We start from the raw sequence: 22,878 nt of genomic DNA on the forward strand, positions 1-22,878 counted from the left end.
ATTAGTATAAGCATAAATGAATTGAACAATTATTAAAAAAATAAAATAGTTATAATAGTAATAATAATAATAATAATAATATTAAAAATATAATAATATACAATCGAATAGGATAGAGTACTAAAAATGGCATCTAGGTCTATGTATGTTATTATTGCTGTTTTAATATAATAAAACAATAAATTTTTTTCAAATAATATTATTGTATTGTTTTTTTTATTTTTTTATTTTTTTATTTTTTTATTTATAATCTTTATAATTAATAATTTTTCTAAAAAAAAACACTATTATTATTACTATTATATATTATATATATATTTATAATCATATTAATTTATAGAGCAAACAATAATATAGCAGTATCACCCCAACCACAACCTAAAGTTAGAATAAGTAGACCAATTGAAATGTTTTCAGGATGTGGAGCAGGTGTAATGGCATCACTATTTACAACACCTTTGGATGTAATAAAAACAACAATGCAGGTTGATAATCAGAATCATAAAACAATAGTAGGTACTGTAAAGAAAATTTTTGCAAGAGGTGGTTTAAAGAATTTTTATTTAGGTCTAAAACCAACACTTATTGGTCAAATACCATCCTGGGCAGTTTATTTTTCAACATATCAATATTTTAAAGAACTTTTTTCGGCTAAAAACGATGTACACAATATTTTAACAAAGGATTCACCTTTTATTTATATGGGTTCGGCAATAATTGCTGGTGCAACTACTTCAACTTTAACAAACCCAATTTGGCTTATTAAAACAAGATTTATTGTATGGATAATATTAGGTTTATAAACAAAACACTAAAGATCATTTTATTATATGGGTTTTTACTAATAGTTTTTTTTATTATTATTTTCTATTTAGACACAAGAAATGGATGGTCGACAAAAGAGATATAGAGGAGTATTTCATAGTATATCGTCAATTTATCATGAAGAAGGTTTTAGAGCATTATATAAAGGTCTTGGCCCAAGTTTATTAGGAGTTTTGCATGTTGGTGTCCAATTCCCATTATACGAAAAATTTAAAGTTTATTTTGCACATCAAAATAAAAGCGATGAATTAACAGTTGTTCAAATTATGGCAGCTTCATCATTATCAAAAATTATAGCGAGTATTGTAGCATATCCACACGAAGTTTTAAGATCAAGATTACAAGATAGTTCACCAGACTCACCAAATAGGACATATCAAGGCAATTTGGTTCAAATGGTTAAACAAATAATAAGAGAAGAAGGTTGGAGAGGTCTTTACAAAGGAATGGGTGTAAATTTGTTGCGTGTTACACCATCTTGCGTTATTACTTTTACATCTTATGAATTTATTAAAAAATATTTAACCCAATTAGAAATTTTTTAAATAAATAAACAAATAAATAAATAAATAACAAAACTTATAAATAATAATACCATTATCTTTTATTACCAATAAATCAATAGCTCTATTTTTTGGTGGTAATTAATAAACTTTACAGAAAAATAAACTCCTTTGTTAAATCATATCTATAATTTAATAATGCCATTAAATCATTAACTAAACTACAATTTGTATTTTCAAAATATCCCCTTTTTTTTTTAAATATTAGATATCTTTTTTTTTTCCAAATCACATTTTAGTGGGGATATTAAATATCTTTTTTTTATAAACAAAATAAAATACTATTACTAATTTCAATCGTAAATAAAGTATTTGTTACTAAAAATATTGTTTGGGATTTGATTTTCGAAAATAATAAATCTTTACCTGCACTATTTTTTTTATTATTAATCTCTATATTATTAAAATCGAATTAAAAACAAAAACCCTTTAATCAATATATTTATCTATATGGTAAATAACTGGTATATCTTTAGAAAAATATTATCAAAAAGTAGATTCTAAATTTGAATTAGAAATATTAGCAAACTGAATGATGAAATTATAAACTACAAAATTTAAACATCTCACAAACTTTCAATATCTAAATTTCTATATATCTTTTTTTCTAATAATACTCTTTTATGTAAAATGAAAAAAAAAATTGGAATTTAAAAAAAAAAAAATAAAAAAAAAGATAGATAATCTTTTTTTATTTGATTTAAATCACATAAATAAAGATAAAGAGGGTGATTATCAAATAATTTATTTTCATTAATTTAATATAATTTTTTGTTGTTTGAAAAAAAAAAAAAAAATTATTTTAATCAATTTAATTTCAATCATGAAAAAAAAAAATCTAATTTTTAAAAAAAAAAAAATTTAAAAATAGTTTTTAGAGATAGAGGGGGTGGTATTAAATTAGCTATTTTTAAAAAAAATAAATCACCCACATGTTCTCTTACATATCACATCATTCATGCACTAGTTTTTGAGCCTTAATATAACCCCCATACAAAAATTTAAAAAAAAAACAAATTTTCAATACTTACAATGGTTTGATGCGACTGAATTCTTTTTTTTATTTTTTTTTCAATTTTCAATTTAATTTTTTAAAATTTAATTTTGATTTTTAATATTAAAACCAACACACTCACACATATACCCTTGGTACTTTATTAATTTTTTTTAAATTATTTTAGAGTCTAAAAAAAACTCCATTCATAGAGCTCTCCATCCTCCTTTTACTTTTATGATAATTTATAAAATACCCCCCTCCTCTGCAGTCTTACATAAAAATATACTCAATAAAACAAAAAATTATCTACACGAGTTTTCTTTTAAAAAAAATAATAATTAATAAAAAAAAAAAGTTCAATCAAAATGGATGGTTTAATTTTAAATTAAAAATTAAAAAAAAAAACAAATTGAATTATGTGAATTGATCGTTACAAATTAGTACATATAATTGTATTTATACATATAAAATAGATAGTAGATTAAGTTGTTTAAAAATTATATATATTATTGAAAAAATAATATAAAAATACTCTAATGTTTCCTAGGAATTTAAGAAGAACAAAATACCCTATTAGTACAAAAACACTTGATTTTTGATGATAACATTCATGAAATTGTATTTATTTGTACAAATATATTTAAAAATAAAGAGGTAGGAGTAAAATTATTTAATTTTGAAAATATATTTTCTTTTATCTTTAATATTATAATTTTGAAATCGTTTAATATGTTTCCATACCCCATAATTTTTATATTGATTGTTGTCGCCCACCCACACAAAAAAAAATCTTTTTGACTTAATTAAAAAAAAAAAAAAAAAAAAAAACATCTCTCAAATCCATAATAAAATATATATAATATTATTAAACAACACACATGGTACACTCTCGCGCTCCTTTACATATAATAAATAACCATAGATGCATAGATCTGTCAAAAAGAAAAATTTAATATGTGTGTTTTTTTATTTTTTTAATTTGATGGTAGTAGTAGTGCATTCAAAAATAAACTTTCCAACAATTAAAAGACACAAGAAATTAAAAATCAAATAATGATACAAAAAAAAAAAAAAATGGGGTTGATATCTCTAGTATGATCTCCTTTTTTTACAGAAAAAAATTTTTATTATTTTAAAATTTAAAAAAAAATTTTAATCATAAAAAAATTCAAAAAAAATATAAATTAAATAATTTTGAATCATTTTTGATTAAAAACTATAGTTGAAAATAAATAAAAATTAAATTATATTTGTGCTGTTTTTTTAAGAAATATATAAATAAATTCAATATATTTTATACATAAATTATTAATTTAAATTTAATTAACAAAAAAAAAAAAAAAAAAAGGTTCAATTTTATTCCACCCCACCATCATCATAACAACAACAATAAAAATCAATTAAAATATATAAAAATCATAAAAATCAAAAATGAATAAAGTCAATATTTTATCAGATAATATAATTATTAAAATTTTTTTAAATTATTTTTTTGACTCCAATTGCATAACATCATGGGATACTAATAATAAAGAACGTTTAAAACTTCAATTAGTTTGTAAAAACTGGTGTAATTTATTAAGAAACTTTTGCAAATCTTTATCATTATCAAAGAGAAACATTATCCCATTATACTATAAAATTGAAAACTTTCAAAATATAAACCATTTAGAAATATTGGATGTAGAATCCCCCGAAATTGTCACAAAGATTATATGTAATATTATTGTTAACCCAAACATGAAGCAACTATCATCAATAGATTTATCTCTATCAAACCTATCAAACATTCACATTAGATATATTTTAAATGCATTGAAATTTAATCAAACTATAAATGATATTAATTTAGAGGGTAACCCATTAGGTGATCAATCTATATATGATTTATATTGCCTATTAATAAATAATAATAATATAAAATATTTGGATTTGCAAAGTAAGTATTAAAAATTATAAAATCAGATAAAAAAAAATATTAATTCATTTTTTTTTTTTTTAGATTGTGATTCTAAAAATGGTTTAGTAGTAATTGGTAATTTACTTGCAAATAAAAATTCAATTTTAGGCTTAAATTGGTCTAGTAAGTAATAATTTGACTATAAAATTATTAATTCCATTTTATTAATTTTTATTATTTTTTTTTTTTTTACAACAGATAACGACTCTAATAATTGTATAGATTTTTTATGTGAAGGTTTAAAAAATAATAATACCTTGACATCACTTTCACTAAGTGGTTGCAACATCGATGAATTGGGTGCTATAAGTTTAGGTGAAGCTTTAAAAACAAATAAATCATTAAGATATTTAAATTTATCAAGTAAATATTATAATTATAAATATTTAATTTAAATACTATATATTAATAACTTTATTTTTTAATAGATAATCAATTTGGTGACATTGGTTCCTTACACTTGGCTTTAATTTTAAAAAATCATCCAACTTTGCAATCTTTGGACTTATCTTGTAATAGTGTCTCAATAGAAAATGTAGAAAAAATTAAAATTATATTTGCAAACACCGGAATCCATTTAAAAATTTATCAAAACAATTTTAATAATAATTTTTTAATAATGTCAAATAATAATAACAATAGCAACCACACAAATGGAGAAGATGAATATTTTTTTGATGAAAATGATAATATGGAAGTAAACTCTGGCAAAATGTATGATTATCTATCATCCCATCAAATGATCATATCATAAATCAAATATACTCATATATAGATAAATAAATAAAATATTGTTTTCTATTTTTTTTTTTTAAAATATATAAAAAAAAAAAAACCATTATCAATTTTAAAAAAAAAAAAAAAGATATTTACATAAAATTTTTAAATTTTTAAAAAACGATTGTAATAATACTATCCAATAAAAGAAGATAAAAATAATTTTTTATAATATATAATAAAATATAATATTATATATAAAAAAAAAAAAAAAAAGCACTTGTTATAATATTATAATAGGAATAATATATTAATATTATTATTTGTATATTAGTTCTTAGAAATAAAAAAAATAAAAATTAATTTATTTTTTTTTTTAAATATAATTTATTAAATTTTTTTTTTTTTTTCTTTATCTATTTTTTTTTTTTTGTTGTTGTGTTATAATTTTTATATGTTGAAGGGAGGATTCTTTTTTTTTACAAACAATTATTTTCTTTTTATAATTTTTGGTTTTTGATTATTGATTTTGATTTTTGGCTTTTGGATTTTGGTTAATGTTATACAATTTTCATTTTTTTGATAGCTTCACCAGTTACGCTATCTTCTTCAGGAATGAATGTTGAGATTTGTTTTCTTTTTTTATCTTCGGTATTAACATTGTGTTGTTGTAGCTGTAGGTATTGTTGATATGAGTCATTTGTTACTTGGTCAATGAAATGATCACTTTCTATACTATCATCTGAACTGGACAACTCTATTGGAGATGACGATGATGAGAATTCACTTGTGTTATTATTATTGTCGTTGTTGTTGACAAGATTTAATTTGAAATCTCTGAAAAAAAATTCACTTGGGGTATCAAAATTTTCCAAATTGTTATTATTGTTGTTATTGCTATTATTGTTATTAGCACTGTCTAAATTATTATTTTTATCTGGTATCTCTGTGTTATTATTATTTTCTAAATTGTTATTATTTATAGTATTGTTTTCGTTTAAAATTGTATAACCCCAATAATTTACTCTGTCACGACAATACTTTAGAGGTTTGGTCATATAATGGTTGGTATATATATATTAAAAAGAAAAATTTGATTTTAAAAAATTAAATATTTTTTTTTTTTTAGTATGGAAAAAAGTAAAAAAAAAAAAACAAATAAAAAAATAAAAATTGGTTGATTTATTGGATTAATGAAATGAAATGGTGATTATACTATACTATTCTTTTTATTTTTTGATTTATTGAAGTTAAAAAATGAAGATAAAAAATAAAAATAAAAATAAAATAAAAAGAAAAAAAATAAAAATAAAAAAATTAACTATTTTGGTTATTTTTAAAAAAGAAAAAAAAGAAATTAAGTAAGCAAACGAGCGTAATTATAATTTAATACTATTATTTTTTTTATTTATTATAAATAATATTATTTATGTAGTTATTAAAGTAATGTTGCACGTGCACTTTGGATTATTTTTTTTTTTTAATTTATAAATTTATGTGGTTTTTTTTTTTTTTGAATTTTTTTTTTTTTTTTTCAATTTATTATTATTTTTATTGTTTTTAATATTAAAAATATTTTTTTGATAGAATCATCAAAAAATTTTAAAATTTAATATTTTTTTCTTTATTTTTTTTTTTAATTTCAACTTATTTTTTATATATGTATTTTTTCCAAATTTTATAATGTAAAAAAAAAAAGGTGTGGAGTTGCGATATTTTCAATATCGTCCAAGAGGTTAAAGTTTTTTTTTTTTTTTTTTATTCATTTTTTTTTTTTTTTTTTTTTTTTTTTTTTTTTGGTTTTATTGAGGGGTTTGGGGTTCATTATTGGCGGTTATTCTAATGATTTTCCCTTAGTTTTAACAACAACTTCCAAAAATTAATAAAAAAATAACCCAACAATATTTTAAAAAAAATTTAATTAAATTTAATTCCAAAATAAAATAAAATAAAATGAAATAAAAAAATAAAAACCTATAAAATAAATAATAGTTTTAAATCTTAAAAATCAAATCAAATCAATATTTTTTATTTTCACTACCAATAATTCATTTATATAAATAAAATGGAAAAGTTATAAAAAAATAAACAAAAATAAAAAAATAAAAAAATAATAAAAACAATAAAAAAAAAAAAACAACAGATAACTTATTTTTTTTTTAATTTTCCAAATTTTTCAATTTTTTTTTTTTTCTTTTTCTTTTTCTTTTTATTTTTTTATTTTTATTTTTCTTTTTTTTAATATTTTTTTTTTTTTTTTTGAAATATCTGGTAGATTTTCAGTTATCAATTTTTATTTTCATATAAAGCATTTCCATAGAAATCAAATAGTTTTTTTTTTATTTTTTTATTACTTTTTTTCATTCAAATATATAATGAACAGTGACCAATCATCAGCAAAAAGAAGAATTCAAAATATTCAATCTCATATTGTAGCAGGTGCAAAAAAAGAAAGTAATAAAAGCAGTAGTAATGATTTATACGATTGCATTGTAGTGGGTGGTGGAATTATTGGATCATCTGCATGTTATCAAATAGCAAAAGATGGATTAAAGGTATTAATGTTGGAACAATTTAAACAATCTCACGACTATGGTTCATCACATGGTGTAGGTATTATTATTATTATTATATATGTAAACAGTTATAATAATATTTAGTATTGATTTTAAATTATTATCTTAGGATGGAAGAATTATTCGTTTTTCATATCCAGAAACTGTATATATTGAATTAGCAAAATTAGCTTATCCATTTTGGAACGATATTGAAAAGGAATCAAACACTAAATTACTCCACACTACTGGTGGTTTGGATTTTGGAACTAAGGATCACCAAGCATTATTGGATCTCATCGATTCTTACAAGAGACACAACATACCATACGAAATATTAAACAAAAAAGATGCAGAGGTAAGATTCCCACAATTTGAATTCAAAGAAGACGATTTAATTATTTTTCAAAAAGATAGCGGTGTTTTATATGCTACCAAAGCAGTCAATTCAATGTACGCCTTGGCAAAGAGATTTGGGGCTACAGTCAAAGATAGTAAAAAGGTATTGAGAATAAAGGTAGAATCTAGAGATCTCATTACTGTACTTTGTGAAGATCAATCCGTATACAAGACTAAAAAGATAGTTTTAGCATGTGGTGGCTGGACTAATGAATTACTATATCGTTCGCAATTGGATTTAACATTACCAGTCGAAATTACACAAGAAAAGGTATTCTATTGGGTTCCAAAAGAAAATGAAAAAGCATCATCAATCGATTTTACTCAATACAAGAATCCAGTTTCAATCTATTACGATAAAGAAGAAATATTTTATTCACTACCACAAATCGATATCAGAGGAGTAAAGATAGGTTACCATCACTCTGGTTCAGTTCTCCACAAAATGGCAGATAATCACGACAATAAGCCAGTGTATAACGAAAATAGCTTAAATAAATTAAAAAAGTTTGTCAAAAACTATATGCCAAATTTAAACAACGAAAAAGAGTTTCACAGTGTTACATGTCATTACACAAATACACCAGATTGGCATTTTATCATTGACAAGCACCCACGTTTCTCAAATATTGTAATAGCATCAACTTGCAGTGGCCATGGTTTCAAATTTGCACCTGCCATTGGTAAATTACTTTGTTTTTTAGTTAGGGATAAGGAAATTCCATTCCCAACTGACGAGTTCCTTTTAAATAGATTTAAAAATAAAGGTTTTGTTAAAAGAATATCAGCCTAAAAATAAAATTAAAAAGCAATAAAAAAGAAAAAAAATAAATAAATAAAAAAGATTTGTTTTGTTGTTTAAATATCATACACATTTATTTAAATTTTATTAATTAGTTCCATGAATCTTCGCCACTACTATCTCCATAGTCATCTTGAATTAAATCTTTGTCTTTGGGTCCTTGGTCATCGTCGTTGTTGTTGTTGTTGTTGTTGTGAATTGTATGGTAGTCGTCATCGTTGAGTTCGAATGTGAGTTCTTCATACCTACTGGTTTCATTTAGATCCACATATGCACCGTCATCGTCGTCATCTAAGGAAATGGCTGTGGTGGTGGCTGTGGTGGTGGTGGTGGTGTTTTTCTTTAAATTTTCGTCTTCTTGTAATATTTCATACTCTATATCAAGATCGTCGTCGTCAATAATAAAATGCTCCCCCTCTTCTTCGAATATTTGGTCATTAAGTTCGTTGGTATCTATTATATTTTGGTCATGATCGATATCTTCTTTTTTAATATTTTCGACTGTTATTGAGTCATCTGTAATTTCGATATAGTTGGTATCTGGTTCTATGATTTTCATTTTATTATCTTTTACATCTTTTAAAACTGTATCCATATTTAAATTTGTTAGTTTTTTGTAAATTTTATAATGAGCATGAAATACCTCATAAACCCACAACGCTTCCCTATTTGGTTTATTTGAAAAGTTTATTGAATGGACTATAGATGCTGTAAAGTGGTTGTTCTCGTCTTTTTCAAGAGATACTCGAAGTAGGAGATAGTCACCTACATTAAATGAAATTTGTTCTGGAAGGCTGTCTTTACTTAGTGACATAGCAGAGGTACCATCATCAATGCAAATGGTGTCGTTTTGGACCGATACTGATGAAACATAACCTTGAACTAAAATTGAATTTACAACCATATCACCATATTTAAAAATCCATTGATCTTCTTCATTTTTTTCATTTTTAAATAAATCCAACTATAAATAAATGAATGAATAAATAAATGAGTATTATTATTTTAATAATAAACTTATCGAAAAATTAAATTTCTAAAAATAAAACCAAAAATTACTTACAAAAGATAAAAAAACTTTAACACACTCCATTAAAGGGAATAGTTATAAATAAATAAATAAAATAACTGAATTTGGTTTTTTATTACTTTATTAATTCATTAAATGATTTTTTATTGAAAATATAAATAATAATATAAATTGGAAAAAATAATAAATTCAAAAAAAAATATAAAAAAATAAAAAAAAAAATTAAAATTTAAAAAAATAATTTTTTTTTTTTTTATAATTTCCAATTATTTTGATTTATATGTAAATACAATTTGAAAAGATATATATGTATATTTTATTTGAAAATATTTTTAAGTTTGTACAATATAAAAAATTAATATAATACATTTTTTATTTTAGATATAAACTTATTTATTTATATTTTAAAAAATAAAATAAAATGTCAAATTTATTAAATAATGCAAATAATACAAATAATAACAATAATATAAATAACAATAATATCAATGTTAGCAATAATAATAGCAACTATAGTAATAGTAATGATATAGATAAATTGATATCATCATCTATTTTTGGACAGATTTCCATTAATTTAGTTATATCATGGTTATCTTCCACAAAAACCAATAAATATAATTCCTATAATGATGTATGTTTCCATTCAGATTTAATGACATCATTTCCTTAAAACTATATATTTACATTATTTTCATTCGCATTATATAGTTTCAATCATTTAAAGAAGTATTTCATATATCACAAACAGCATATTCGAATTTTTTTATAGATTTTTTAAAGAGTCACTATTCTGTATTTTTAGAAACTCAAAACAATGAAATTTCAAATTTATCAAATAACAACGAAAATAATAGCTCAGTATTTGCATCACAAGTTTTACAATCCCAAAATAAACAGCAACCAACTATAAACCAAACAACACCACAGCAAAAACAATCGGCACCAAATGACTTTCCGCCTTTAGCAGCACAAGGTAAAAAAGCACAAAACAATAAAAATAATAATGAAACAAAAGCAGACTCTCTTGGTTATAGATTTCCAAATATTTCAAAAACTATTACCAAAGCATCTGTTGATAATACTGTTGAAATTTATAGCACAATTTTATATAATCGATTATATCCAACCACATTATCTACGGAATTAACATGGATAATAAAATATTTAACTACTTTACAAATAAATATATTTAAATTATCAAATTTTTCAATAAATAAACCAAAGAATAATAATTCAGATAATAATAATTTAGATAATCAACTATTTGAATCAATTGAATGGGCAATTGCATTCATTGTTAAATTAATTAAAAATATTAAACCATTATTTCAAGTTTTAGAGCCAAAATTCTTGCAATCACTATCCGAAAATCATCTGTAAGTAAAAATGTTTTTTAAAAATACAAAAAAAGAAAAAACACAAAATACTTATTATAATATTTATTTTTAAAATATAGATTAAAACACTATGATGTTGAATTATGTAAAAGTTTAAATGATATTTCATATTATCAAATTCAAGAAAATACATTGAATAGCCATAAGGATAAAGGTACGTCAACTATGAAGATAGCATCACCATTTAGAACTGAAATGGACTTTCAAAAAAAATTAAGAAAAAGTGAAGATGCAGGTATACTTAGTAATAGAGAGAAATCTTTAGATCAGTTCTACGAAATCATGAGAAATTTTCAATTAGATTACAAGTTCCACAATAGCAGCAATAACCAGCTTCATGGCAATAGTGATCAATTTGAATATAAGACTAAAGAATTTTTTAACCTTTTACATAGAGGTAATATTTGGTGGTTTTGTGATTTATTCATCGACCAATTCATTCAGTGCAAATTTAATGATTATAGTAATACAAGTAACCCCACTCCAAACAGTACCAACACTAATAATAATAGTAGTAACAATAGTGTTTCAATTGCTCCAAACAAAACACCTAGTTTAGCAGAGGCCATTGCTTTAACACTAACTCCTTTAAATCCTAAATCTGTAAACTCATCTACTTTCACACCATCCACTACTACACAACCAGCTGCATTAGTTCCATCAGATAAAATGGCTTTACTTCAAAAAAGATTTGATCAAGTATCACCACATAAATCAACAAGTGCTGCAGCTATAATCGCTTCGAACAATGGTATTCAAATTCAATCGAATCAACAACCTTCACATCAACACCAAAATAACCAACATCAACATCAACAAACTCAATATACTGGTAACCATCATCATCATAATAGTCATCTTAATAATCACACAAACCAATCATCAAATAAAGAGAATTTAGTTAATCAACAATTTACACCAAATTCTCAATTAAAAAACAATAAATCAAACAATAGTAGTAGCAATACAAAATCACTATCTTCACAACAACAACAACAGCAGCAACAACAACAACAAACACCGTCACAACAACAACAGCACAATGAAAATTTACCAATTTATATGAATAAATTAGTGCAACAATTAATTTTAAAATTCTCAAACAAAGAAAGATTCTTTATTAATATGATCATAAACTATGATAATAATACATTCCATCATCATTTATCATCAAGTATTATCGAAAAGATGCAGGTTCTTCAAACTTGCCAGTGCTCAAATTCAAATCATTACCACAGCGATTTCTTTGAAAGAATTTTAAATTTAAAATCTCTCTCCAGATTACTTAGCTTTATATACTTTATTCCCACAGCCACATATACTAGTTATAATATGTCGTTGCTAATTCCAAATTTCAATGAAATTGCAAAGCGTTCACAATTTATTCCACCTCCAATTGACTTAAAATCTTTGTTGTTTTCAGGTATCCAACACGAAAACCTTTCAATTATTCTACCAATAGTTTTAGAATTTTTAAAGCTTCGTGATACTGTAGGAAGAGAGAATCATTACTTTAGTGAAGCTATCAACATCTTGAAGAATATCTACAACTTACCAATGCTTTTGGCAACACCTATCCAACCAAACTATTCTTTTTCTTCTTTATTCATTCTTTTTGAATTGGAACAATTTTTTGAAGAGCTTTCAATAAATTCGCATCAGTTCAACCATGTGGCATTACCTTTCAAAGTTCAATCAAATAACGCAGGTTCATTGTTATCTCCAACATCACCAACCAAACAACTAAACAATAGTAATAATACTAGTACACCATCTCAAACCCCACCAACCACTCCAACTAAACAAAATTCATCATCTACTCCAACGACACCAAGTAAAAATAGTAGTAACACAACACCAAAAAAAACTCCATCAAACAATAATAACAGCACTAATAATAACTCGTCCAATAATAGTATACCATTAATCGATAATAACTCAAAAGTTGGTTTCAATTTACTCTGGTCCAATACTACTGGTTATTACAGTAGCAATAACTATGGATTTAACGAAATTAAATTGTTACTCAATGAACCAATACACTATCAGGTAGAATTCCAAAAGCAATTAAAATTAAAACAAGAGCAATATGAAAAAGAACAACAAGCAAAGAAAGAGCAACAAGAAAAAGGAACTTTGGCCAGTGATAGTGATAAACCAACCACCATCTCCTCATCTGCACCACCAACAAAAACTTTAATTCCAAGACGTATTACTCCAATGAATAAAAAAACAACAACCACTATTATCTCCAATAATATCGATGAAATGTTTAATGAATCACCATTACAACACCAATTAGAATGGTGGTATTTTTGGAACCATCCATCAATTGCTAGAATTTCAAATTTATTATCTGAAACTTTGTTACCATTTTTTTCAGAGATGATTTTCAATTTATCAGTACCAATTATTGTTGGTCATTCAAATAGCTATATAGAGAAATCATTATCAGGCGCAAGTTTATTACAAGCAGCTGTTCATTCGGAATCTAGCTCAACTCCAAATCAAATTGCTACTAGCAATTTATTAGATTCAAATAGATTGCAGTCTTTAATCACCTTAATTTACAACGAAGTTAGAACCAATGCATCTAAAAAAGTTGAATCCTATTGCAAAGAGAATATTAAAACCTTAATTTTACTCCTTAGTCCTATGGGTATTGATGAAACAGTATTAAATGTTGGTACCTCAATTATTTGCAGACATTTGAAGAAAATGGCAGAGAATATTTGTCTTGTCCAAATTTTACAAAAGGTCGAAATTCTTTGTATCGAAATCATCACCAGAAAACAAACTATCAATGCAGCCAATAGAACCAGTACACTACAGCAATTATTAAGTTTATCGCTATCAGATATCAACAGAAACAACTCCCAATCATTATCTTTAGCAGGTATAAAGAGTCATCACATTGCCAAGATCGAAGAGAACTTTAATGTTAGGATAATCTGTAAATCAATGGAGGAAATTCAAATAAGATTAGAGCCATTCATCAACGATATATTTAATGTTCAACAACAATATTCAAATGAACAGCAACAACAACAATTAGCTAAACTAAAAAATGATATTCAAATTTCAGCAGAATCTATATTTGTAAAAATTTCAGATTACATTAAACAGGTAGCAAGCGACCAAAACTTTGAAATGGTTGAACTATCTAAAGCACTACCATCACTATTTAGACTAGTAATAGATATCATCACCAACAATATAATCTTGAATAATTTTTATCAATATAGTAATTCAATTATTGACGAAATAAGCAAGGATAAACCCAATAGCAATGATAAAGATGATAAGGATGAACAAAACAAGTCAAAGACCAACAGTACCTCTTTAGCTGATAATATCATATTCAATGTTGACCTTAACCCTGCCACCAAATTTAATGATTCAATAGTATTACCAATCAACCAAAATATTTCAACAACTTTCACACAAACCACATTAGAAATTATAAAAAGATTTAATGAAGTCCAACACGATTTTATGGAGCTTTTAACAAACTACCTATTACAACCATCAAAAATATTCTCATTAATTAATCAAACTATTCAGTATATTAAAATTACCCAACAAAAGAAAAGAGAATTAAAAGAAGAGTTAGAGAAGGACCCAGAGTTGGAAAATGATTTAAATTATATTGGTAAGGCAAATATTGGCAATAGTATCAGCGAGGAACAATTAAAGAAAGATCAAGAGATATTAACAAACAAAATCCAAAACTGCTTCGATTGGCTACATAGCTTTGATTGGTTGTGCCTTACATTGATTCAAGAGAATGTGATAACTATAGTCTCTTTGGAAAGCTCATGGATTAATTTATTTGATAGATGTATCACATTTATCTTTGAATATGACGTCGAATTACAAAAACAACTGTTACGATCTCAACCACAAATAACCACAAATAGCCACAACAATCATCCAACATTAACACCACAGCAATCACAACAACATTTAAATCACCTCTTAATTGGATCGAGTGTATTAAGATCATTCTTAAAATACATCTGTCAATTTGTTTCGTTTTATCATAATTATTTTACAAATTTTGCACCTAAATCAACAACAAATACAGCCGTTGCCTCACCATCGCCAGCAGTAGGAACAACTCCAACACCAACAGTTAGTAAACAACACCAACACGATCCAATGTCATTCTTTTTATGTATTGATAGCTTTTTACAACGTTTAATTAAATTTAAAAGTCGTGAAAAGTTTAGATATAATCAAACTTTTATTGATCAAATTGATAAATGTATACTATATCTTGAAAAATCAATTAATGTTTTATTTCCAACATTTAAATAAATAGTTCAATAATTAATTATATTATATTGTGCACTATCAAAAGCATTTTTTTTTTTTTTTTCATTTTTTTTTTCATTTTTTTTTATTTTTTTTTTTATTTTTTTTAATTTTTTTTTATTTTTTTTCTTTTTTTTTTTTTTAAATTTTTTTAAAATTTTTTTTATTTTTTTTTCATTAAATTTGATCAACACAATCATTTTGTGTGTTTTTAAAATAAACAATGATTTCATCAGTCACCAAATCATCCACTTTAATTGTAAATATCAAATATTAAACAAATACGATGACGATAATAGAAAAAAAGAAATTTCATACAATAGGATTACCATAGCAATAATTCAATATTTACAATGACAATACTATTAATCGTCATTTATTATTTAATTACCATTTCAAGAAATACTAACATATCTATAATAAAAATAATACCTTTTTTTAATTAAATAAAAAATAATTTAGAATTCATCAAGCAAATTAATTAATTCAAAATCATTCACTACAACTGCCTCAAACACAGTTGGTAAAGATTATATTAAATCTATTTATGGTCAATTAAGAAGAAAAAGAGATAGAAGAGGTTTAGTTAATGTCGAAAATTTTGAAGAAAGTGAAATTACAACTTTCCCAAGATCAAGAGAAGGTTTAGATTATGATTTAAATTGGACTTTAAATGGATACAGTATTACACCATCAGAATCAGCCTATCGTAATCCAAGATTACCATTACTTTTCCAACAATCAAATGGTAAAACTGATAAGAACTTCACTTTAACTGTCAATCACAACCAATCAGATAACAGCGGTAACGTCACCAACTATTACCTCGATGAAGCAGTCGCCTCAAAGAATTCAAACTCTGCTATATTATCAATTCCAAACTATAAAGAAATTTTAGAAGAGGTTAAATCACACATTTCCTCATCAAAAAATATTTACGTTCATGATGCCGCCGTTGGTAGTAGTCTTGGTTCAGAAACAACTATTAGAGCAGTTACTAACGATTCAGTCTCATCATTATTCCTTAAACACCTTTTACCAAACACCACCCCAATCGATGTTTCAGAATTTAAACATAACCTTACTCTCTATTTTGTTCCAAACTATCAAATCCCAAATGCAGATAAATTAGGTTTAAAAACTTCATCTTTCAACATTATTGATGTTAAAAGAGGTATTGCCGTTGTCTCTGGTGTTCCATCAACTGAAAACGTTAGAAATGTTATCACTGCTATCTCCTCATCAACTTTCGCTAAAACCAACCAAGATTCTTTAACCTTATCTGCTGATATCTATAGTAATGGTAAATCTGCTCCAGTTTTAGTCTTTAGCGAAGATGGTTTCCTTTTAAATAAAAATTACAATAGTGGTAAAGTTGTCTCACAAGGTTCAATTTGGTCTGCTGATGGTGTTTCACGTTTATACAATTCAATTACTTATAATTTCGAATCAATTGCCAAAAATCAATAGTAATTATTATATTTGTTATTATTATTATTATTATTATTTTTATACTAACTATATTTTATTATTAATATTAATATTAATATTATTATTATACAGCGATTTAATTGAAAAATTCAGTGATAAAAAAATTAACACAACTGTTCCAGTTAAATTTGAAACCAACCATTACAATCAACCATCATCAATTGTTTTCATTATTAAAGATACCTCAAGTGCCATTCCAGCTTTTGCTCAATTAACTGGTGAACAAGCTAAAAACTATTTTGTTTCAGGTTTTGTTGGTAATTCAGATTTTGTTCCATTCTTTAATAAAGGTCAAAATACCACTGAAAACGCTAAAACCGCTGAAGTTTTTGAAAGTAATTTATCAATATTCATATCACCAAAAATTGCCATATGATTACTAATATTTTTTATTTTTAGATTTAATTAAGGCCAATAATACCAAAGTTTATATAATTAATCCAGCTGCCTTCGATCAAGAAAGTGAAGTTGATAACCTTCTTGGTTCAGTTGTTTCAGGTAAAGTTGCCGATTCAACTAACTCTGATGTCTACAATACTTTATCACCAATCAAAGTTCCAACTGCTAAAGATCAAAAAGTGTATGTTGTTTTTTTTAAATTATTATTTTTTACTGTATACAGTTTAACTAATACCCATTTCTTTTTATTTATACAGTGCTGATGTTAAAAAAGCAGTTAAAACATTCGAAACCAAATTAAAATCAAAGGTAGAAAGTCTTTTACAATAAAATAGCTTTTATTAATAATATATATTCATTATCTGGTAATAATAAACAATTCAATCATAAATTTTTAAATGGTTTTTTTTTAATAATAATAAAAAAAAAAAAAAAAAAAAAAAAAAAAAGAAAAAAATAAAAGTATAAAATAATTTATAAATATAAAAAATATATGATTGTTATTTAAATTTATTTAAATATACGTTGTTTTAAAATAAATAGTATTTATGGTTTTTTTTTATTATTTTTAATTTTATATTTTTTTTTTTTCTTTATCCTAGTTTGAGATTGGTAATGGTCTCTTGTTCCATACATTTGAACCATCTTTGATATCAATCTTTTTTGAGTTATTGAAATCATCAAAGTCGACCTTACCAGAGTCTTTACCATGGAAATTCTTTGAAAGTTTGATTAATGGTTCTGAAAAATTGATTTCCTTCTTTTCAACAAAATTATCACTTAATCTTTCCATTGCATCTTTAATTTTAGTTTGTTCATTTACTAAACCACGGTTATACCCTCCAGCCTATAGATGTTTAAAATAAAGTAAATTTTTAATTAATAAAAAATTAAGGTGAAATTTTGAAAGTTTAAGAATTACCTTAACCATTAAATAACCAAGAGCTGGTTTCATTACATTGAAATAACCATAGTTAAAGAATGGAATATTTTGAATTATACTTTCTAAATCTGTGATTTCTTCAAACTATAAAAAAGAATTAGTATATAATAAAAAATAAAAAATGAAAAAAAAATAAAAATTATAAAAAATAATTTAAATACATACTCTTTTAATTTTACCTTCTTTATTTTTATGAATATTAATCATCATTCTATATTGAATTTTAAACCATGGAAGGAAATTGAAACAGATTTCTTGTTTGGTATCTAATACCATGTTGTGAGATGAGTGGGTGTATTTATAGTCAACAATTCTTAATTCTTTAGCATATACTCCAATTGCTTTAAAAATTTCATGGATTTGATCTATACCTTTAACTTTAAAACTTGGTACATTGAAAGCTTCAAAATCGCAATCAACTGCAAAGTTTTTATTAATAAGTTCAAGGTTTGGTCTGGTTGAGTATAATTTAATTATATCATTAATTTCTACCATTTTTTATTAGTTATATATATTTGATTTGAATAAATTATTTAAAAGAAAAAAGGAAAAAGAAAAAAAAAAAAAAAATAATTAAAATTATTTTTAGAAAAAAACAAAAAAAAAAGTAAATTAATAGTAATTAAATAGTAATTAAATAAATTAAAATTAAAATAAAATAAAATTAATAATAAAAAATAATTAATAATAAAAATAATATAATAGATGTGGTATTTTAATGCAGATAAAATAATTACACACAAAAAAAAGAAACAAAAATAATTATGATAGTAATTTATTGTATTTTATTTGATTTGGGAATAGTGATTATGTAAATTATATAAAAAAAAAAAAAAATTGAAATAAAAAATAAAAGAATAAAAATTATTTTTTTGATATAGAAAAAATTATTTATGTTTAATAATTATTTTTTAATTTTTTTTTTTTCTTTTTTGAGCTTTAAATTAAAAAATTTCTATTTGTTTATTATCAATACGTTCTCATTTTACCCTTTTAAAAATTTTTTTTTAATTATTTTAATCGATTTATAATAATTATAATATAATAGGAATAAAATATTAAATTAATTTTTTATTTTTTTTTAAAAATAGGGTGTTTGTGTGTGAATGAAAAAAATTAAAAATTAAGTTGAGTGAATGAATTTTTTTCTTTTTTGGTGGTATATATGCAGCGTGGGTATAGTGTTTTTAATTTTAATAAAAAAACAAGGTTAATGTAGATGGAATATAATGTAAAAAAAAAAAAAATTAAAAACTCACACTTAACCACACCCACATTTATCTACCAACACCCACTTTCAAATTCATTTTTAATAATATAATACATTTAAATACTATTCAGTGTATGCTATAATAATTTATAATTGCAATCTTTAATTTTTTTTCTTTTAATCACTCCAGATAGAAAACCAAATATGATCTCCAATTCATGTAATTTATTTTTTTGTTAAACCACATTTTTTTTTTTTTTTTTAAAATAGGATCTCAATCATCAATTTGGCTTATATTTAAACAGAGGTATAATTTGGTTCTTTGTATTTCTAATTTATATTTATTTGAATTTTTCAAAGATTTACATAAGATTATATAAAATTATATTTTTAAATTTTTTTTTTTTTTTTTTTTTTTTTTTTTTTTATTATTCATTTTATTTTTTTATTACTATTTACAACAATAAATTTTTTAGAACAAAGAAAAATAAAAAAGTCAAAAAAAGTTTAGAGGTAAGTTTAAATAAATTCGAATTTATTAAATTTAGATTTGTTTCAACTGAAAAAATAAAAGTATCAGTTAAAAATTTTTTTTTTTTTTTTTTTAAGAGGTTTTTTTTTTGTTTAAAACACATTTTTAAAAAATTAAAATATTTCATTGTTTTTAAAAGAAAAATGTATTATATATTTAAAACAATAATAATAATTTTCTTTTTTTTAATTATTAATTGTAAAAATATATATTGTAAAAATAATTATATAGATTATACAATCAAAATTAATATAGATTTGTATTCACAAGAAAATTATTCAAATCAAGAATGTGGCGGTTCAATTGATATTACTGGTAAAGATATTACAAAATATCCTCCATGTAAAACTTTTCTTGATGCAGGAATTAGATCATTACAGGTTATAAATGAAAATCCCGAAACTATTATAAAATCATTGGAGTTTATTGTAGAAAATTTGGAAAATGAAGTTTGGCCAACTGTTTATGTTACCTCTCCACTAGATATAATGAACTATTGTACTTTTGAACTAAAGTTTGCAAACCAGACACTTCAAAATACAGATTATTTTATTGTTATCGATGGGTTATCAATGAACCCAAGCGGAAATAGTTTTTTTAGATATATCTCATTCGAAAATAACGATCTGTGCCCAAAGAAACAAGTAACTTTAAGAAATCTATATCTATTTGGCTTTGGCAGTAGCCATCCAATTAACAACGTAGTAAGAAATATAAAGACTTCAAATTTAGAATTTAATTTTCAAAGAATTCATTCAATGTTTACAACTTTTTTTAATGGTTGGGCCAACGATGGTATTATAGAATTTAACCAAAACGAAAAACCTATTCAAATAACAATTAGAAATTGCACTTTTGAAAGTATGTACTACGATTTCTTAAACACATACTATTCAAATATAACTTTAGAATCATCAACTTTCAAAACATTGTATTCCTACGATTTTCCTTTCTATTTAAGAAATTCAAATTTAACAGTGGAAAATGTCATTTTCGATGATTTATCTCTAGATCTGCTCATATATATCGACTCTGGTTCCTTTCGAATAGCCAACACAAGATTTATAAACAGTGCTCTAAATACTATAACCTATTTTTATTCTGGCTCATCTCAATATCTACAACCAAGTTTTGTTACAAATTGCTCCTTTAGTGATAGTTTTTTCATAAACTATTTCTTTGACCCAGAGACCTATCCCGATAGCTTCAATTACCTTTTTACTATTGAATCAGATATAGAAATGGACCCAGTTTTCCATCTAGTTTTACAGGATATAACTTTTACCAATAATGAAATTTACAGTTTTGGTTTACTTAAATCTATAAACTCTACAAATATTCAAATTTCAATTATCAATACAACTTTACCATTAGATTTTTCAAGAGGGTTCGAAGTTTCAAATAATACAATAAAAATTTTAGATAGTCAATTGGAAACAAATATTACTATACTGGGCTCATATAATATTATTAAGAGTAATAATCTTTTAATCTCAAACGAAACCATCGAATCCTATTTAAAAGATTGTGAAGAGTGTATATTTTTATTTGATATTCCCGAAGAGGATTCAAGCAATAGTAGTAGCAGTAGTGATAGCGGCAGTCATGATAGTAGCAGTCATAGTAGCACCAATAATAATTCAGAAAGTAGTATTGAAATAATAGAAAAATCAAAATCAAATACCGGTAAAATTATTGCAATAGTTGTTCCAATCGGATCATTCATTGTAATAGGTTCTGCAATTACATTATTAATAGTAATGTATAAAAAAAGAAATAAAAACAATGATATTGAACTAAATAATAAGGATAATTTTACAAACTACTTGGGATCAAGTGAAACTTCAGGTGATAAAGATGCAGAAAAACCCACAAAAAAATCACTCAATGTATTTGGGAAAAAAGTACAATCAGAATTGGATTAACTAAAATAAATAAATTGTTTTTAAAATATTATAACATTATAATTTTAATTCCTTAAAAAACAAAGTTAAAAGTTAACAGTTTTTAAAGAAATAAAATAACTTATTTTTTTTTTTTTTTTTTTTTAAAAAATGTTTTTTATTTTTAATTTTTTTTTTTTTTAATTTTTTTCTTGGAGTCCAAAGAAGAAAAACGAAATTTCTTTATTTATATAAATTCTTTTTTATGTGTATATAACATCGATTTCTTTTTTATTTTTTTTTATATAAAAATGATAAAATTAAAAAATAAAATTTTTATTTTTTTTTTTATCATTTTTTTTAAAAATTTCATAAATTGTTTTGAATATAATTTCAATAGTAAAATAAAATTATACATCGATTTTAGTTCAAAGATAGAATATGAAAATGGGGAATGTGGCGGGTCTGTTGATATCAATAATGCCAATACTACCTACCCACCATGCAAATCATTCGAAGATGCAGGCATAAGATCAAGGCAAGCATTTCAAGTAAACTCAGAGCTTATTGTAGATTCATTAGAAATAATAATTCAAAATATAGATAAAGAATCTCCACCATCAATTCAGATTACAAAAACATTTGGTGATTTTTCAAGATATTGCACCTTTCAAATACTGTTTGAAGATACTTCTATTCACGATTCAAATATATTTATTACAATCGATGGGTCTTTAATATCAGATAAAACTAGGTTTTTTAGGTACTTTTCATTCCAAGATAACTATAATTGTAAAAGGAAATCTGTAACATTAAGAAATCTTTATTTTATTAATTGGTCTGGTTATGCTGTTC

General features: G+C 23.6%; 10 protein-coding genes across 10 annotated transcripts in view; 7 read left to right on the plus strand and 3 right to left on the minus strand.

Moving 5' to 3' along the window:
- Positions 1–407: 407 nt before the first annotated feature.
- On the plus strand, positions 408–1,370 carry DICPUDRAFT_87783 (uncharacterized protein; the record flags this gene model as incomplete). Its single annotated transcript, XM_003287803.1, has 2 exons — positions 408–779; positions 876–1,370. The coding sequence occupies 2 exons, from the start codon at positions 408–410 to the stop codon at positions 1,368–1,370; spliced, it is 867 nt and encodes a 288-aa protein (XP_003287851.1).
- A 2,446-nt stretch (positions 1,371–3,816) lies between these two features.
- Positions 3,817–5,099, plus strand: DICPUDRAFT_87784 (uncharacterized protein; the record flags this gene model as incomplete). Its single annotated transcript, XM_003287804.1, has 4 exons — positions 3,817–4,324; positions 4,388–4,468; positions 4,544–4,708; positions 4,774–5,099. The coding sequence occupies 4 exons, from the start codon at positions 3,817–3,819 to the stop codon at positions 5,097–5,099; spliced, it is 1,080 nt and encodes a 359-aa protein (XP_003287852.1).
- Positions 5,100–5,622: 523 nt separating this feature from the next.
- Positions 5,623–6,120, minus strand: DICPUDRAFT_152039 (uncharacterized protein; the record flags this gene model as incomplete). The annotated part of the gene is made up of 1 exon (XM_003287817.1): positions 5,623–6,120. One exon carries the CDS (start codon positions 6,118–6,120, stop codon positions 5,623–5,625), a length of 498 nt encoding a protein of 165 aa, XP_003287865.1.
- Positions 6,121–7,437: 1,317 nt separating this feature from the next.
- On the plus strand, positions 7,438–8,885 carry DICPUDRAFT_97844 (uncharacterized protein; the record flags this gene model as incomplete). The annotated part of the gene is made up of 2 exons (XM_003287805.1): positions 7,438–7,671; positions 7,748–8,885. The coding sequence occupies 2 exons, from the start codon at positions 7,438–7,440 to the stop codon at positions 8,807–8,809; spliced, it is 1,296 nt and encodes a 431-aa protein (XP_003287853.1). The 3' UTR covers positions 8,810–8,885.
- Positions 8,886–8,909: 24 nt separating this feature from the next.
- On the minus strand, positions 8,910–9,911 carry DICPUDRAFT_78710 (uncharacterized protein; the record flags this gene model as incomplete). The annotated part of the gene is made up of 2 exons (XM_003287818.1): positions 8,910–9,782; positions 9,882–9,911. 2 exons carry the CDS (start codon positions 9,909–9,911, stop codon positions 8,910–8,912), a joined length of 903 nt encoding a protein of 300 aa, XP_003287866.1.
- Positions 9,912–10,269: 358 nt separating this feature from the next.
- On the plus strand, positions 10,270–15,568 carry DICPUDRAFT_152042 (uncharacterized protein; the record flags this gene model as incomplete). The annotated part of the gene is made up of 3 exons (XM_003287806.1): positions 10,270–10,482; positions 10,632–11,227; positions 11,308–15,568. 3 exons carry the CDS (start codon positions 10,270–10,272, stop codon positions 15,566–15,568), a joined length of 5,070 nt encoding a protein of 1,689 aa, XP_003287854.1.
- A 220-nt stretch (positions 15,569–15,788) lies between these two features.
- Positions 15,789–17,785, plus strand: DICPUDRAFT_152043 (uncharacterized protein; the record flags this gene model as incomplete). Its single annotated transcript, XM_003287807.1, has 5 exons — positions 15,789–15,824; positions 16,028–17,034; positions 17,129–17,391; positions 17,456–17,636; positions 17,713–17,785. The coding sequence occupies 5 exons, from the start codon at positions 15,789–15,791 to the stop codon at positions 17,783–17,785; spliced, it is 1,560 nt and encodes a 519-aa protein (XP_003287855.1).
- Positions 17,786–18,053: 268 nt separating this feature from the next.
- On the minus strand, positions 18,054–18,893 carry DICPUDRAFT_152044 (uncharacterized protein; the record flags this gene model as incomplete). The annotated part of the gene is made up of 3 exons (XM_003287819.1): positions 18,054–18,302; positions 18,378–18,482; positions 18,564–18,893. 3 exons carry the CDS (start codon positions 18,891–18,893, stop codon positions 18,054–18,056), a joined length of 684 nt encoding a protein of 227 aa, XP_003287867.1.
- Positions 18,894–19,812: 919 nt separating this feature from the next.
- Positions 19,813–22,065, plus strand: DICPUDRAFT_152045 (uncharacterized protein; the record flags this gene model as incomplete). Its single annotated transcript, XM_003287808.1, has 2 exons — positions 19,813–19,828; positions 20,372–22,065. The coding sequence occupies 2 exons, from the start codon at positions 19,813–19,815 to the stop codon at positions 22,063–22,065; spliced, it is 1,710 nt and encodes a 569-aa protein (XP_003287856.1).
- Positions 22,066–22,334: 269 nt separating this feature from the next.
- Positions 22,335–22,878, plus strand: part of DICPUDRAFT_78715 (uncharacterized protein) — a gene marked incomplete at both ends in the record, with an annotated part of 1,836 nt that continues 1,292 nt past the window's right edge. The window contains one exon of the mRNA XM_003287809.1: positions 22,335–22,815. Within this exon, the coding sequence (XP_003287857.1) occupies positions 22,335–22,815 (481 nt within the window). The remainder of the gene's footprint in view (positions 22,816–22,878) is intronic.

The sequence above is a fragment of the Dictyostelium purpureum genome, assembly GCF_000190715.1.
Source record: "Dictyostelium purpureum unplaced genomic scaffold DICPUscaffold_114, whole genome shotgun sequence".
Classification (NCBI taxonomy): domain Eukaryota; phylum Evosea; class Eumycetozoa; order Dictyosteliales; family Dictyosteliaceae; genus Dictyostelium; species Dictyostelium purpureum.